The 14,478-nt window shown below is 33.1% G+C and overlaps 2 protein-coding genes across 2 annotated transcripts in view; both read right to left on the minus strand.

Moving 5' to 3' along the window:
• LOC143916608 (prominin-1-A-like) overlaps nt 1-8,199 on the minus strand; it is a 48,377-nt gene extending 40,178 nt beyond the window's left edge. The window contains exons 1-2 of the mRNA XM_077437789.1: nt 8,137-8,199; nt 7,789-8,091 (exon numbers count right to left, since the gene is read on the minus strand). Coding sequence (XP_077293915.1) covers nt 7,789-8,091; nt 8,137-8,155 — 322 coding nt within the window. The 5' untranslated portion in view covers nt 8,156-8,199. The remainder of the gene's footprint in view (nt 1-7,788; nt 8,092-8,136) is intronic.
• Nucleotides 8,200-9,709: 1,510 nt separating this feature from the next.
• Nucleotides 9,710-14,062, minus strand: LOC143916507 (sodium-independent sulfate anion transporter-like). Its single transcript, XM_077437643.1, has 10 exons — nt 13,544-14,062; nt 13,212-13,382; nt 12,873-13,093; nt 12,643-12,790; nt 12,403-12,567; nt 12,161-12,322; nt 10,837-10,937; nt 10,588-10,773; nt 10,303-10,476; nt 9,710-10,217 (listed from the first exon to the last, which is right to left on the minus strand). Exons 1-10 carry the CDS (start codon nt 13,809-13,811, stop codon nt 9,822-9,824), a joined length of 1,992 nt encoding a protein of 663 aa, XP_077293769.1. The 5' UTR covers nt 13,812-14,062; the 3' UTR covers nt 9,710-9,821.
• Nucleotides 14,063-14,478: the final 416 nt, after the last annotated feature.

Below are 14,478 nucleotides of genomic sequence, written 5' to 3' on the forward strand. Positions count from 1 at the left end.
AAACATTTTTAATACAAACAAAAAAAAAATTTTTCAGAAAGAAAACCGGAACCGAACCGATACGTGTTTTAACTTGAACCGGAACAAAAAAAAAAAATAACGGCTCGAAGGCCTGCTATAGACATAAATAACACTTGCGTTCATAGTGTAATGGTCCGTACGCACCAAACCAACGACGATTTTGGGCCAACTTTTAAAACCAGTAGCGTACAAAATATCGAAATAAAAATTAAATAAAAAAATTGAAATTAAATATCAAAATTAAGCTAACGAGCGAGATTGAGCTAAAATTAGATCATCGTTGATGTTTTGAATTACAACAATGTTTTGAATTACGACAAAACGCATTACAACCAGAGAAATATTATAATTACGAGCGAAAAAAACCTTGTTATTGTTTCTTATTAAGTCGTCACGATACACTACTGTGTTTCCCCCTTCGGAAATATTTAACCAACGAAGATTTTGGGCCAACTTTTAAAACCAGTAGCGTACAAAATATCGAAATAAAAATGAAATAAAAAAAATTTAAATTAAATATCAAAATTAAGCTAACGAGCGAGATTGAGCTAAAATTAGATCATCGTTGATGTTTTGAATTACAACAATGTTTTGAATTACGACGATATTTTTTTTATTTTTTATTTATTTATTTAACATATTAGCCACAGTGACATTACAGAGATCTCCAACGCGTCGCTGTGGCCGGTCATTCAGTAATAATAACATGATAACAGTAATAATAACTTATAATAATAACAATATTAACACAACATCATTAAAATCATAAAAAAAAGAAAAAACATAGATAAAGTAATAACAATCATTAATATTTATAATAGGCAAAATCAACCACTGGCATTCCTCAACAACCACTCAACCAGATTAGTATATTTTATATTGAAGAGGTCAATTTCACCAGAAATCCTGTTAAGCAGATATATCGCTCTAGATATAGGAGCCGTTGACAACATATTTGTGCGAGCCACAGGTGGAACAAACAAATCACGATTTCTCAAGTCCCTGAATTTACAAGGTGCATTAAACCTAAATTCCTTTAGAACCTGACGATTGTGTATTATCCCATTCAACAGCTTAAAAAAGTGTCTTCCCAGTAACATATTCCGACGAGACTCCAATGAGTTGAAACCTAACGCCCCTAATAGGAATGCACTAGGATATAGCCAAGGATAATAACCACACTGTTTCAAATAAAGATATCTGAGAAACCGTTTTTGGATTCTCTCAATCTTCAATGAATGAGTTATATGGGTAGGATTCCATATAATAGAAGAAAATTCTAGAATACTACGTACTAAAGATTCATAAAGAATTTTAAGCACCAACGTACTCTGGAAAGGTTTGCTAACTCTTAGTAAGAATCCCAGCATTTTTGTTGCACGCAAACAAATATTGTCTATGTGTCGTTTAAATTGAAAATTATTCGAGAACAAGACCCCCAAATCACAATATTCATCTACAAACTTTAATTCAACACCACTTAGGCGATATGGATAAATCAAGCGATTTGAAGATCTTGTCACATTGAGAACACAGCATTTTTGAATGCTAAAAAATAATTTATTATCGACAGACCAACTTGACAGCGCATCTAAGTCCAATTGGAGAAGGGCTGCGTCACTATGAGACTTAACTGTCTTAAAAAGCTTAAGGTCATCGGCGAATAAAAGATAGTCTGAATACTTAATTATTTTTGAGATGTCATTAATGTAAATTAAAAAGAATCATGCACAGAGTCGTCAAGCCAGGTTTCCGTTAGTACCAGGATGTCAGCACATTGAATAGCCGAGTTAGAACCTAATTCATCCAGTTTAGATTTAAGGCCTCGTACATTTTGATAGAAAATGCTTATATTATGCATTACAACCAGAGAAATATTATAATTACGAGCGAAAAAAACCTTGTTATTGTTTCTTATAAGTCGTCACGATACACCAATGTGTTTCGCCGTCGATGAAATATTTAACAAAAAAAATGTCGGTGATTTGTCAAAGGGTTTTTTTTTCTTTCGTCGAAATAAAATTAATAATCACACATTATCCGATAAATTTTACCTCTGAGATGGATTTAATTATTTGATTTATTTCGACGAGAGAAACAATTGAAGACATTATCCGATAAAATTTACCTCTGAAATGATTTAATTAATTGATTTATTTCGACGAGAGAAACAATTGAAGACAAAAAAATTTCCTTTGATAAAACCGACAACGTCTCGGGTTGAAGCCATCAACTTGGTCACCCATACTTACACATGATATATGCTCAGTAGCTGCGCATTACGGGGAAGTAAAAATAATAATTCTTTGATTTTTTTTTTCGATCTTAGGCGTATCTACGTAAGTCAAAACATCTTCGACAAACAAAAGTCGAGGATTATCTGTATGTGATTGTTGATGATCTAATTTTAGGTCAATCTCGAAAATTTATTTAAATTGGGCATGTTCTGTTTTAACTTTCAATATTTTATTTTAATTTTAATATATTGATTATAATTTTATTTTGATATTTGAATTTAATTTTAATATAATAATAATATTTTTAATTTTGATATTTAATTTCAATTTTTAAATTTAATTTTTATTTCGATATTTTGTACGCTACTGGTTTAATCCTGCTGGTTAAATCGTTGGACCAAATTCGTCGTTGGTTTGGTCCGTACGCAGCATAAGGCACACGCAATTTGCGAGCCACGTGTATAACACACCAGAGGAAATTTGACTTCTCTTTCTCGACAGCAAAAAAAAAAAACATCGTTGTCGTTAAATTTTTAAGTAAATTGAGACTAGGTTCGTGTCGGCGAATACAACCCCACAATAACAAAAAGTCAAGGGGGCAATAAGGCCAAATTGAATTGGAGACTCGCCTCCGCCTCACTCACTCATTGGTGTGTCAATTTAAACGGATCGCACACAATCGTTCCGAGCGTCTTCGAGGAAAATATTTACAACAAAAAATAAAGTGCATACAACGCACAGAGAGTGCATCAGCGGGCTATCGCACACGTACACACGTACATATATATTTGATGAATATTATATCGTGGGAGTGCACTCTGTTCGGTGCGTGCATATTAATAAATAAACCCATCACGCACGTTACAAACGGGTCATCTTCACACACTTCGGAGTACGGAAGTGAACATCATTACCACACACATTATAAATATTTGGAAAGAGTTTATAAAAACACACACCTATGTAGATTATGAATTATGATAAGTAGAGATAGCTCAATATTTCCAAGATAAGCTTATTATATCCAAGCGTGAATAAAAATATATACAAATAGATCGTACGAATTCGATATTCCGCTTTCATTCATATTGTATGTATGTGTATGTATGTACATACGTATTTCACGGCGAAAAATGTAGGTTGCATCACGACGATGATCGACGTTTATCCGCGTCAAGTCGATCCGTGTCAACGGTGCTTCGAGCAGGTGTGATCAACCGAAAGATATGCCAATATGTGTTCAATTTAAGACAACTCGTGAACCAGGATCGAACGTTGAGATATATATGGCAACCAGTTCTCGTGTCTGACTTCGGCGATGATGACCCCCCCCGCTTGAGCTCGGAAATACATAAAATGAAATTTTAAACTGACACGCATCGAAGATAATCGAATCTAGATAAACTGCCGATCGATCGATCGAAAATATACTCTTTGTACCAAGGAATCGGCTCATTTCCGTCAAAAAGATCATTAACCAAGAGAACACATACGGTCTTTATAATTAGAAGGTTCACATATAAATACAGTACAATCGGCTTATAATTTAACGACTATTTCGTTCATATAATAGAAAGTTTTGCAATATGTAACATAATTTATTACCATTTCGCCTACCAAATCACCTATTTTACAATAGCTTTCCATTATTAAGTCAGCATTATATCTCGGCGGTTGCTCTAATGCTAACCGTCGAGAGGCTCCCAGGTTCAAGCCCTGGGTTGACCTCGATTGAAGAGAATTTATTCGGAGTATTTCTGCAGTGCTTCTGGTCAGACTTGGATACTTGTGACTGCAAGTCGATCGTTTCCACTGGAATATCTATTTCATATATTCTTTGTAGAGTATCAAAGTTAAATCAAGATTAATATTTGAAACTACTAAATCTGATCCACATATAAATCTCTCAAGCACCTACGAACACAGCTCACGGTTGAAAGTCCATGTCGCGTCGGATAGTGAATAGCACAGGTTTCATCAACCGGTCCCGAACGTTTACTATGTAGCAGTGGCAAGATCGCTAACTTCCGCGAAGCAATTATCCAATAGCAACGGCATAAAATCAGTGAACCCGGTGCATGTCTGACTCTGTGTGTGCTCTGTACCAAAAAATAAAATATATAAAACAGGGACAAATGAACGACGCGTTCCAAATCGATATCCAAAAATGTTAAACCGAAGCTATTGAAGCGCATGAGTTATTATTAACTGGAAAGTTCACCGCGATAAGACATTTTTATATACGTACCAAGTTTTGAATGTATCGAATGAATCATCTTTATTCGCACGCAAAGTACGAGAGTGTTTCGTTTGAAAATGTCGTGTAACAATACTCACATTTTAACAATGCGAATTGTGAGCAAAGGAATCACGCCCAGTGGGAGGTAAACGCGCCCACTTATTTGCCAAACATTGCGAGGAAATGGCATAATTGATGTAAAAAAAATCCGAAATTAATTTAGGGGAACACTATGAAAATTGGAGGTAATTGAATGCTCGTTAAAATTTAGGCTAATTGTTGATAGTCACGAAACATTGCATATACTCTATTATTTATTGCATCACGAGACGTAACATCAGTCAGTGTTTGCTTTTATTTTTCGCATTGAATAAATACTTTTATGAATCAGAGCATAGAATACTATTGATTTATTACCTGGACAGGTAGCACTTATCGAATCAAAGTGGTTTGTTACTGCGTTATTTATACAGTTTGTTTCACAGTACACAGTTGGTCTAAATTTTCTGTGGTGCCGTTTTTGAAGCAGCTAGCTATCTTAAACGAAAATTATTAGTTCTGTTATTTATGGGAAGAAATAAAGATGAAAATTGTACAACGATTACAATACCCACTCGTGGTAAATATCCACATATCGCTATGACCCGCCCAATAAATAAATATTACATAGCAAACTAGGGTTAGCCGGGTTAGAATCACCAGTGCGAGGGAACAAATGTACCATAAAATACCTTGAAATAATCAAAAATAGAAAAAAAGGTTCGCGATAGTAAATAAGCGAGGGGAAACTGTACCGACACTATCAATCTTAGAGGAAAAATAATTGGTTGAATTCGCAAAATTCCTAGCAACGTTTTTCCCACATTCTACATTCTCGATAGACTGAATCTGTGTGTGTTTTTTTTTGTCTGTACACACTCATTGTTTAATAGATCTAGTTGCATTGTATAATGAACGGCTCGAAATACGTAATCTAAAATTCACATTTGTGAATGAACTCTTGTGGAAGATGTCGAAGGTCACAAATATGGAGTATTTTAAACATGTACATATGTATTTACAAACACTCAAAAACAAAAATTAAAATAACAGAAATAAACTATTTTAGAAAAAGACGGAAAAACCTTCATTTTAGGCGCAGTTGCGTGAAAAGGATCTAATCACTAGAGGTAGACCGGAACCGTGCTTTTTCCAGGAAACAGGGCGTTTTGGGTCCATTTTACAGGAAATAGAGCAAACTACAAAGCTTGAGTGTAAAAAAAAAGGTTCATCATAAAAATGAACAATGCACGGCGAACAATAAACAAAGAACGGCGCAAACTTGGTCCGCTCTTTATTAGTAATCACAAGCAATATTTTCTGCCTACATTGTGTATACTTTAATATAAAATTTGATAATATTCTGATAAGTAATAGTAGTAAAGATAAAGTTAATATGAACTTCCAAAATAGAAACTCGCATATATGAGAGATAATGAGAGCCTATAATGCAAATTTATTAAGACACTAGCTGAACCCGGCATGCGTTGCAATGCCACAATAACGCATATCCAAGTTCCAATTTGTCGGAAAAACGCAGGCAGCTAACACATTTGAAATAATTGCATTGCAATGACACTCATTCCCGTTTATCCCGTTTCCGTTCCCGTTTTTGGGCGATTTTTTTTGGATTTGGACACAGAAAACTTCCTGGACATGCATACAACAAATCCTGAAAGTTCCATCGTAATCGGTTGAGTGGTTTAGGAGCCTATACGAGACAGACACGCAAACAAACAAAACAGACATTAAATTTTTATATGTATATACAGACTAGTGGTTTTACCCGGGTTCGCTCGGTATTTGTAATATAAACAGGTTAAACACGGCTAATCTATTAGTAAGCATTAATTTGTTTTTTTTTATTAAATGCTGTCCGTTTCGTATTTTTTTTGAAATTTCCACTATTTCTGTTCCGATTCCCGGTTCCGGTTTCAGTTCCGACTCCCCCCATTCCTATTTCCGGCCGTCCGCGTACAAATGAGCATAAGCATATCTTCGTCAGTAGTCAAAGATAGATCTTCTGTATTCTTATGTACTCTCGCGACTCGCCCGGCCGTCCACGTACAAAGGAGCACGTGTATGTATGTGAACTTCTGATAATTGTAGTATTTTTTGTAAAACCTCCATACTTAATCATGCAAAAAAAACATACATAATGTGCCCATGATTGTGAGAGTGGTCAAAGAAGTCAGGAAAAACAATTTAAGTCGATTTTATTGTTTAATATCGGTTATATTGTAATATGTAATAGATTTATAATAATTTATAATTATAATTATAATGTAATAAATTTGTTTTCTTGAGTTGAACCACTTTCGTAATTATGGGCAAATATATAAATCCCTTTTATTTAGTTTTTACATAAATTATTTTCTAAGGTTGCTTTCATATTATAAAAAAATCATTTGGTGATCAGTTTTTAGGTTAGATTCTTTTTGCAAAATCAATTCTATTTAAATTTTATGGAATACTTTGTGCTTTCAGGCACAAATCTTTTTTTTTCATATACATATTTTTTTCTATTTTTTTCATATCAGGCACAAGATTTTTATTTTCATATACATATTACTTTTTACATATTTGATTGATCATTTTATTTCTGTATGGAAAAACAAGTGAAATTTTTTTTCTTATTGAACAATTCTTTTGTTCGAAATTTTTTTTAAAAATATTTTCTTAATTTGAGAAAAATACATATTATCAAGAAAGCTTTATAACAATAATATTCTCTATTCAAAATCATCGTTCAAATTTCTACATCTATTACAGAAAAATACAATCTGAAAAATATAAACAAAAAAAAAAATACAAAGACAATTTAACTTAATCGCAATATAATCAAGCATGCCGTGCACACTTGCCATCCGTAAATGACGATTAATTAATTAATAATTTATGCATTAAATAAAACAACCCACTACGAAGAGCGAGTCGTACGGACGTATAATTTTTTTAATCGTTATTATTTAACAACCATTGAGAAATATCGGATCATTGTTTTAGCGCCATGAGAAAGAAAATCCAATGTGTGAACCCGACTTTTATCTAAAGCGAGAAAAATACCAACATAACCAGCTTTTTATGCAACAATACATGCGGGCTCATAAAACAAAAGAGTCAACGCGAAAATTGAATTGTTTGAAAAAACGAATCTGTTTGAATTTGGATGCGTGCAGGGTACATTGTATGTGATGTGTGAGATGTGAGATGTGAGATGTGACATGCACATGCGTATGCGAGAATGCATACCTTCGGGGTAGGCTTGCTTCTTCTGTATGAGGTCGACGAAGCAGTTGGTGAGGTTGTAGAGGTGAGCCATTCCCATGGGCTTGAAGTGGGTGGAGGAGACGTAGGTGACGTTCAGGTTGGGCTCCGTGTAGTTGATGTCGGCCTTCTCCACCACGTACTGCAGCGCCTTGCCCAGGTTCTCGCTGATGCCCATCATCTTCATGGTGAAGGAGCCCACGGCCGGCGACGCTCCCATCGCCACCAAGGACACACCCACCAAGGACACCATCATGCACACCGACCGCCACTTTCCGCCCCCCCTTCCTGCTCCCCCTACACCTACACCTACACCCACACCCACACCCACACCCACACCCCGGCACGCCATTGTCGCCCCTTGCACTTGCGATATCAATATCAATACACCACACCGTACACCGTACCACCCCAATCGCTCACCCCGCTCGCTAACACACGACTCTATCAAAACACTACTCTATTATCACATCATTCTGTTCCGAGGACTAGCGTTTAAGTCAGCTCGACTAATGTTTATGTCATAATTGTGTCAAAAATAATAACAATAAACTAATGGCGATTCGGACGACACGCTACCACCCACCCGACCGGTCCAGGACCGACTGATTTCCGCAGCCGTTGTTTGTTCACCCGTTCCGTTGTAAGATAGTGTCTCAGTCGCACGCGTTTGCCGTTTTTACACGAATGCACGCATTTCGACTTCATGACAAATATGTAGGCGCGGCTCGTGCATAGGAACTGCGGCGCTGCAGCACCCCCAGAAAAAATACAAAAAAATCACATTTGTATACATTTACAAGTTGTGAATATAATATAAATAAGAATGATTAGATATTTGACATAATCATTATTAATGAGTATGTCAAATATGTATATCTAAATACAAGTTGTAAATGCGATTTTTTGTAATTTTTCTGGGGGTGCTGCAGCGCCGCAGTTCCTATGCACGAGCCGCGCCTGCAAATATGTACTCGTATGTATTGTCAAGGCGTATAATTATTATTATCGAGATTATTGTAAATTTAACGTTGTTCAATGATTAAATATGATAGAAAAATGTTCCATTGCGCTTTTCTTTGCTTAGCAAAATAAATAAATAAATAGAAGAATTGCTACAGTTTTAGCAAGGCTGTTGAGTCAGAGTTGGAGTCCAAGTTGGAGTCGTAAAGAATCAACCGACTTCGGCTCCTTTTTATTATTTTCTTTAATTAGTAGTATTATGGCGAACGTCAACTGCTGTTAGCGAACTCTACTAATAAATTGAAATTTAATAATTTTTATAAAAATCATAAATTTAAATTACATTATAAATAAAATAGTTGAATTGTACGGTAAACGGACTACTAGTCATATGTGAACCAGTCACAGGACAACCGGTCGCTCTAGATCGGTCACACGTGATCACCCATCACACTAAAACTGGTCACGAGAAAACTGATTGACTGATTTTAGGGTGTGACCAGTTTTCCCGTGACCAGTTTTAGTGTGACAGGTGATCACGTGTGACCGATCTAGAGCGACCGGTTGTCCTGTGACCGGTTCACATTTGACTAGTAATCACTGAACCAATTGTACATATGTATTTTAATGTGTTGTGGCCAAACCGATTGTTTCCTCCGTCTCATAATATTTTTAAATTTAAATTTATTCTCATTTTAACTTAATTTTTCTCATATTAACTTAATTTTTCTCATTTCTCACTTAATTTTTTGATTAAATTGATTTGTTTGTGTATGAAATTCAGGGTAAACAGATTACGTCGCAAAAGTGAATTGCTATCAGGATAACCACCACTACGAAAATTCGGCGTACAGAAAACTGAGTGTTTTTGTTTTACGAAATTTTTATTGTTATCAACTTTAAGTTAAAAAGTTTAAATTTATTGGGAAAAAAAAATTAAAATATATAAATATTTTAAATTTATTAATATCAATTAATTTCTTTCACAATAATCAAACATTAATTTTCTTATACAATAAATTCAGTTCAGTTATATTATTTTTGTAACTATGTATTCAATCATTTTTGTTTGTTGAACTAACGTCATCCATTGATTTGCCATTCTGTTGTTTAGTATTTGTTTCAATATAAACTTTTTCTTCAATTACGGTATGTCTATTCGCATCAATATCATTCCCATTTTCTCCACAACGTGATACACATATTTCAGACGAAGAACTTCCACGTTTACAAAATGAATCTGATAAAAGTGGAACCTTTTCAGCTTTCAAAACCTCATCAGATTTAGCTACAAACAAAGCATCCAACATTTCAGACTCGGACTGACAATGATATATGTTCGGATTAATTGATGTCATCGGTTCTAATATTGCAATAATTTTTGGTGATACATTCAAAAATATTAATTTTTGAGACCGCTTCTCGAAATCTTTCGCCAAATTTTCCAACCCCTATTAAAGAAAATTTGCATTTGAGACATTACACGCTATAATAAAACTAAAAAAAAAATAAACAATACAACTGTAAATAACTTACTTTACACGCTGAATAATCTATTGTTTGAAATTTACAACAGTTAATTATTATCGGTAATACATTTTCTCCATCAACTGAGGCTGCTTTCATGATAACATCTTTTAAAAATGATATAGTTAAATAATATAAACCACTCTCTGGTGTTACTAATATATAGTCACATCCAGTGGAACTCTAAAAGGTAATACATTTTGTGATTATATGATATAATTGATCAAAAAGTATAATACTAACGATCTTATGTAGCTTTAAAATTTATGATTAGCTTTGACAATATAACTGTACTCTTTTCTTCCGTATTTCGATGCCAGGTCGTGCTGTTAAGTAAATCAAATATGATATATTAACAATAACACCAACAAGTAATCCAATTTCCATGCCTTTCAACAAACTGACAAAATAAGTTATAAGTAATGTGAACACATCCCATCTATTTCCTTTCCACATCACTCCTAATATTTTATAATCAATCTGAAATCAAATTATTAAAATTACTAGTTCATAGGATACATTACATATTCAAATGTAACTCACCATGAATATAACAGCACAGATTAATACAGCTGATAATGCGGCTCGTGGTATATAGTAAAAATGTTGGGTTAGAAATGTCAGTGCCAACAGAGTTAAAATACCTGAAATTTTAAGATTTAAGATTTAATTTAATATTAAAGAAAAAATTGGAACACAGCAAGTATCAATCTTTTCAAAAATGTGAAGTAAATCAATTTTTTTACTTCATGTTTTGCAATTTTGATTTCGTTCAATGTATATTGAACGAATTGTGTATACAATGAATTATCAATGGTAATAAAAAATTATTTTATTTTATTTTTACCTCCAAAGATTTTACTTAAAAGTGAAAATTCAAAATTTATGGATGACAATATAATCTATAATATTATTGTATATACATATCTTAATTTTTTGCTTTTGCTTTTTGTTCTATCTATTCATTTTTTTATTTTTGCTTTCTCCTCTCTTATTTTATTATTTAGGCCATTGTGTCGCATTAGGTTCTTCCTGTTATGCCACAATGGTCCAAAACGTTAAATAAAAAAATAAAATAAAGATAAATGTTTGTTTGTCCGTTTTACAATTTTCTCAAGTTCTCAATTTCGAACCACTAAATTTGGTATACCATTTCATACTATTTTAACTAACATGTACTGTATGAAGACTTTACAAAAGTTTTAATTTTTTTTCAACTTCTACTCATTAGTAATATCTAAAATAGGAAAACTGAGGTAAAAAAATTGGATCAATTGACATTTTTGACCAGTAAGAAATGACTTTCAAGGGCGGGAGGGGGGGGTGTATTATATTAAAAAAAAATTGTATATGAATTTTAACTATCTTTTACATCATTAAAAAATTAAAAAAAAAAATTAAGAGATTTGGGTATAAATTCCTATTTATAAAGTACAAAATAATCTCCTGAACATACATTGAAGGTTATTTTAAACTAAAAAATATAAAATTAGCATTAAATAATTGTTGGAAACTATAATGTTATTATTATAATATCATTTTATTTACAATACCGATTATATAATATAACACATTACAATAATGGATACGTCTAGATTTTATTGCCGCATATATGTACATACATACATAAATTAATAACTTTGTCGATTTCAATTTTTTTTATTCTTCCTGTTGGCATCCTATTACTAGCAAATAGTATTTTAATTCAAATTCATGATAATACACTTAACAACGTGTATAGTCCCGTTCAAATCTAAGGGGGTGCCGCTGCCCGCCCCAGCCCCCCCCAAATGACGCCCCTGATTTTCACATACCTATATATAATGAAGTGTGGCGATTTAAATTACGCACTATAATTCATATTTACCCGAATAAATTCCAGAAAATGGTGTTTTAACACCACTCGCCTGACTTACAGCAGATCTTGTAAATGCTCCAGTAGATGGCATTGCCTGAACAAACGACCCCATCACTTGACAGATTCCAAGAGTTAGCATTTCTTGCGAAGCGTCTACTTTCTTATTAATAGCTGTAAAAATAATGTTATCAATATGAACAATATTGGAATTCATACAAAATTTTCTAGGTGAAAATACAAGATGTACTAACTAAATGCTTTTGCAATAGCTATGTTTGCCAATACTGCTGTTAAAGGAATCACAAATATACCGCTCCCAAGTTTGGAACACATTTGAATAAATGTTTCTGTATGATTTCCTTGGGTAATACTAAATTTGGGTAGCGTAAAATTGGGTAAACCTGCAGGGATCCTATCTGTTCAGAAATAATAATATGAATAATCGTAATCCTTCATTTTTTTAAAATATTGGAATGAAAAGAAAATATTACCAGATAAAAGAAATGGTGCAGGTCCACTTAATTCTAATTTGTATGCTATAATCGAAGTGATTAGCAAAATTAATGCATTACGGCTCGTCGCTATGTACCATAATGTCTTTTTTATTAGCTTTCGTTGAATTGGGAGATCTTTCACTTTCTAAAAACATTAATTATATAAAATTTAGTTTATGAAGTGCCTATAATTTTTAAAATTATATTACACAAATTACTTAAATTACTCGTAAAATTAGTAAAAACACAATGCAGCTGATTCCAAGAACAGCATCCTGCCATCTAGCCATTTGATGTTTTTTGTATAACTGTACAATATTATCAGCAAAATTTTCAGCTTTAAACCTCATGCCTAAAATTCCTTTAACTTGTGAAATTACAATGACAGACGCAATTGCAGAAGTGAATCCACTTGTGACTGGTAAAGATATCAATTCTATTAAAAATCCTATAAGTAAAATTTAACAACATTTAATTCATAAATTTTAATTGTAAGAGTTGAGGTGATTATAAACAGCTTTCATTTTATTTTAAAGTATATTTTTAATATGATCATAAATGAATACCTAATTGTAAGATGCCCATTAAAATGATAACCATTCCTGATAAAAATCCAAGCAGAATTACATAATCAATTGAAAGACCTTTACAATATTGTAATATCAACAAAGCCATGAGGCTTGTAGGTCCTATTGATACTTCTCTCACTGTTCCAAAAATGGCATACAACATTGTGCCTGAAATTTTCCAATACAATATCGATAAAGAATACGAGTATATTATTTTATTAATTGTCATTGCATGAAGGAATTAATATTTTCAAAATAGGTAATATCTGATGTGTTTGTTAAGAGTTTGTTAACATTTCAAGCTAAATAATGGAAACTACAATACTCACCCATAAATGAAGAATAAAGTCCATATTGTGCGGTCAAATTAGCCAACGACGCATAAGCTATGCTTTGTGGTATAAGTGTAAGTCCTAATGAAATTCCAGCTATTAAATCGGCAGAAGCCGTCGCTTTGGTATATTTGGGTAACCATTCCAAAATTGGCAATCTCCGGTACAAGATATTCCTAATTCTCAACTTCATACTGTTTTTTTCTGGAAAAATGTACTTTTCCTTTCTGTGATTTTCCTCCAACTCAAATATGTCGCCACTCATTATGCGATTCGTATATATTGTAGTTCAAAAACAATAAATATTCAAAACACTGAATTTGTTCAATGACTTCCGGATTTAAATTTTTTAATCAAGTAATGGGTTTCGTGTTGTAAGTAACGGTTGTCGAGGGATTGGCATTTTATTATAGACAGCTTGTAATGATCCTCTTATATAGAGTGCACTGTGAAACTAATATTCTAAAGCACCAAAACGTCTACACAGGGTCTTATCTCGTCACCTGACATCACAGTGAGACAACCAGTTTCATGACAAACATAATTAACACATTAGAACCTGCTGATTATTTAGTTTCCCATTTCAGATCATTATCAATTGCTATTCATCAAGTTATGTTCAATTTTAAAACGCATATGTATTATATTTTAATTCTATACAAGTATTTTAACATGTGCAAAACATTTACGATCGTTTGCAGTCCAAAACTAGATTCTTTTGGAAACAATGACAGTCCATTAAACCAAAAATATTGATAAATCAAACGCATAATAACAAAATTATGGAAGTGTTTTTAGTGCTAATGAGTTAATGAGATTCTACTGAAATTGTAATGATTTTATTGTGCGACTCCTATATTCTTATCAGCATATAAGAAGCTAAACAAATAAATGTCTATTTGTTCAGTTTCACATACTCTTTATGAGATATA

The sequence above is a fragment of the Arctopsyche grandis genome, chromosome 9 (assembly GCF_051622035.1).
Source record: "Arctopsyche grandis isolate Sample6627 chromosome 9, ASM5162203v2, whole genome shotgun sequence".
NCBI lineage: Eukaryota > Metazoa > Arthropoda > Insecta > Trichoptera > Hydropsychidae > Arctopsyche > Arctopsyche grandis.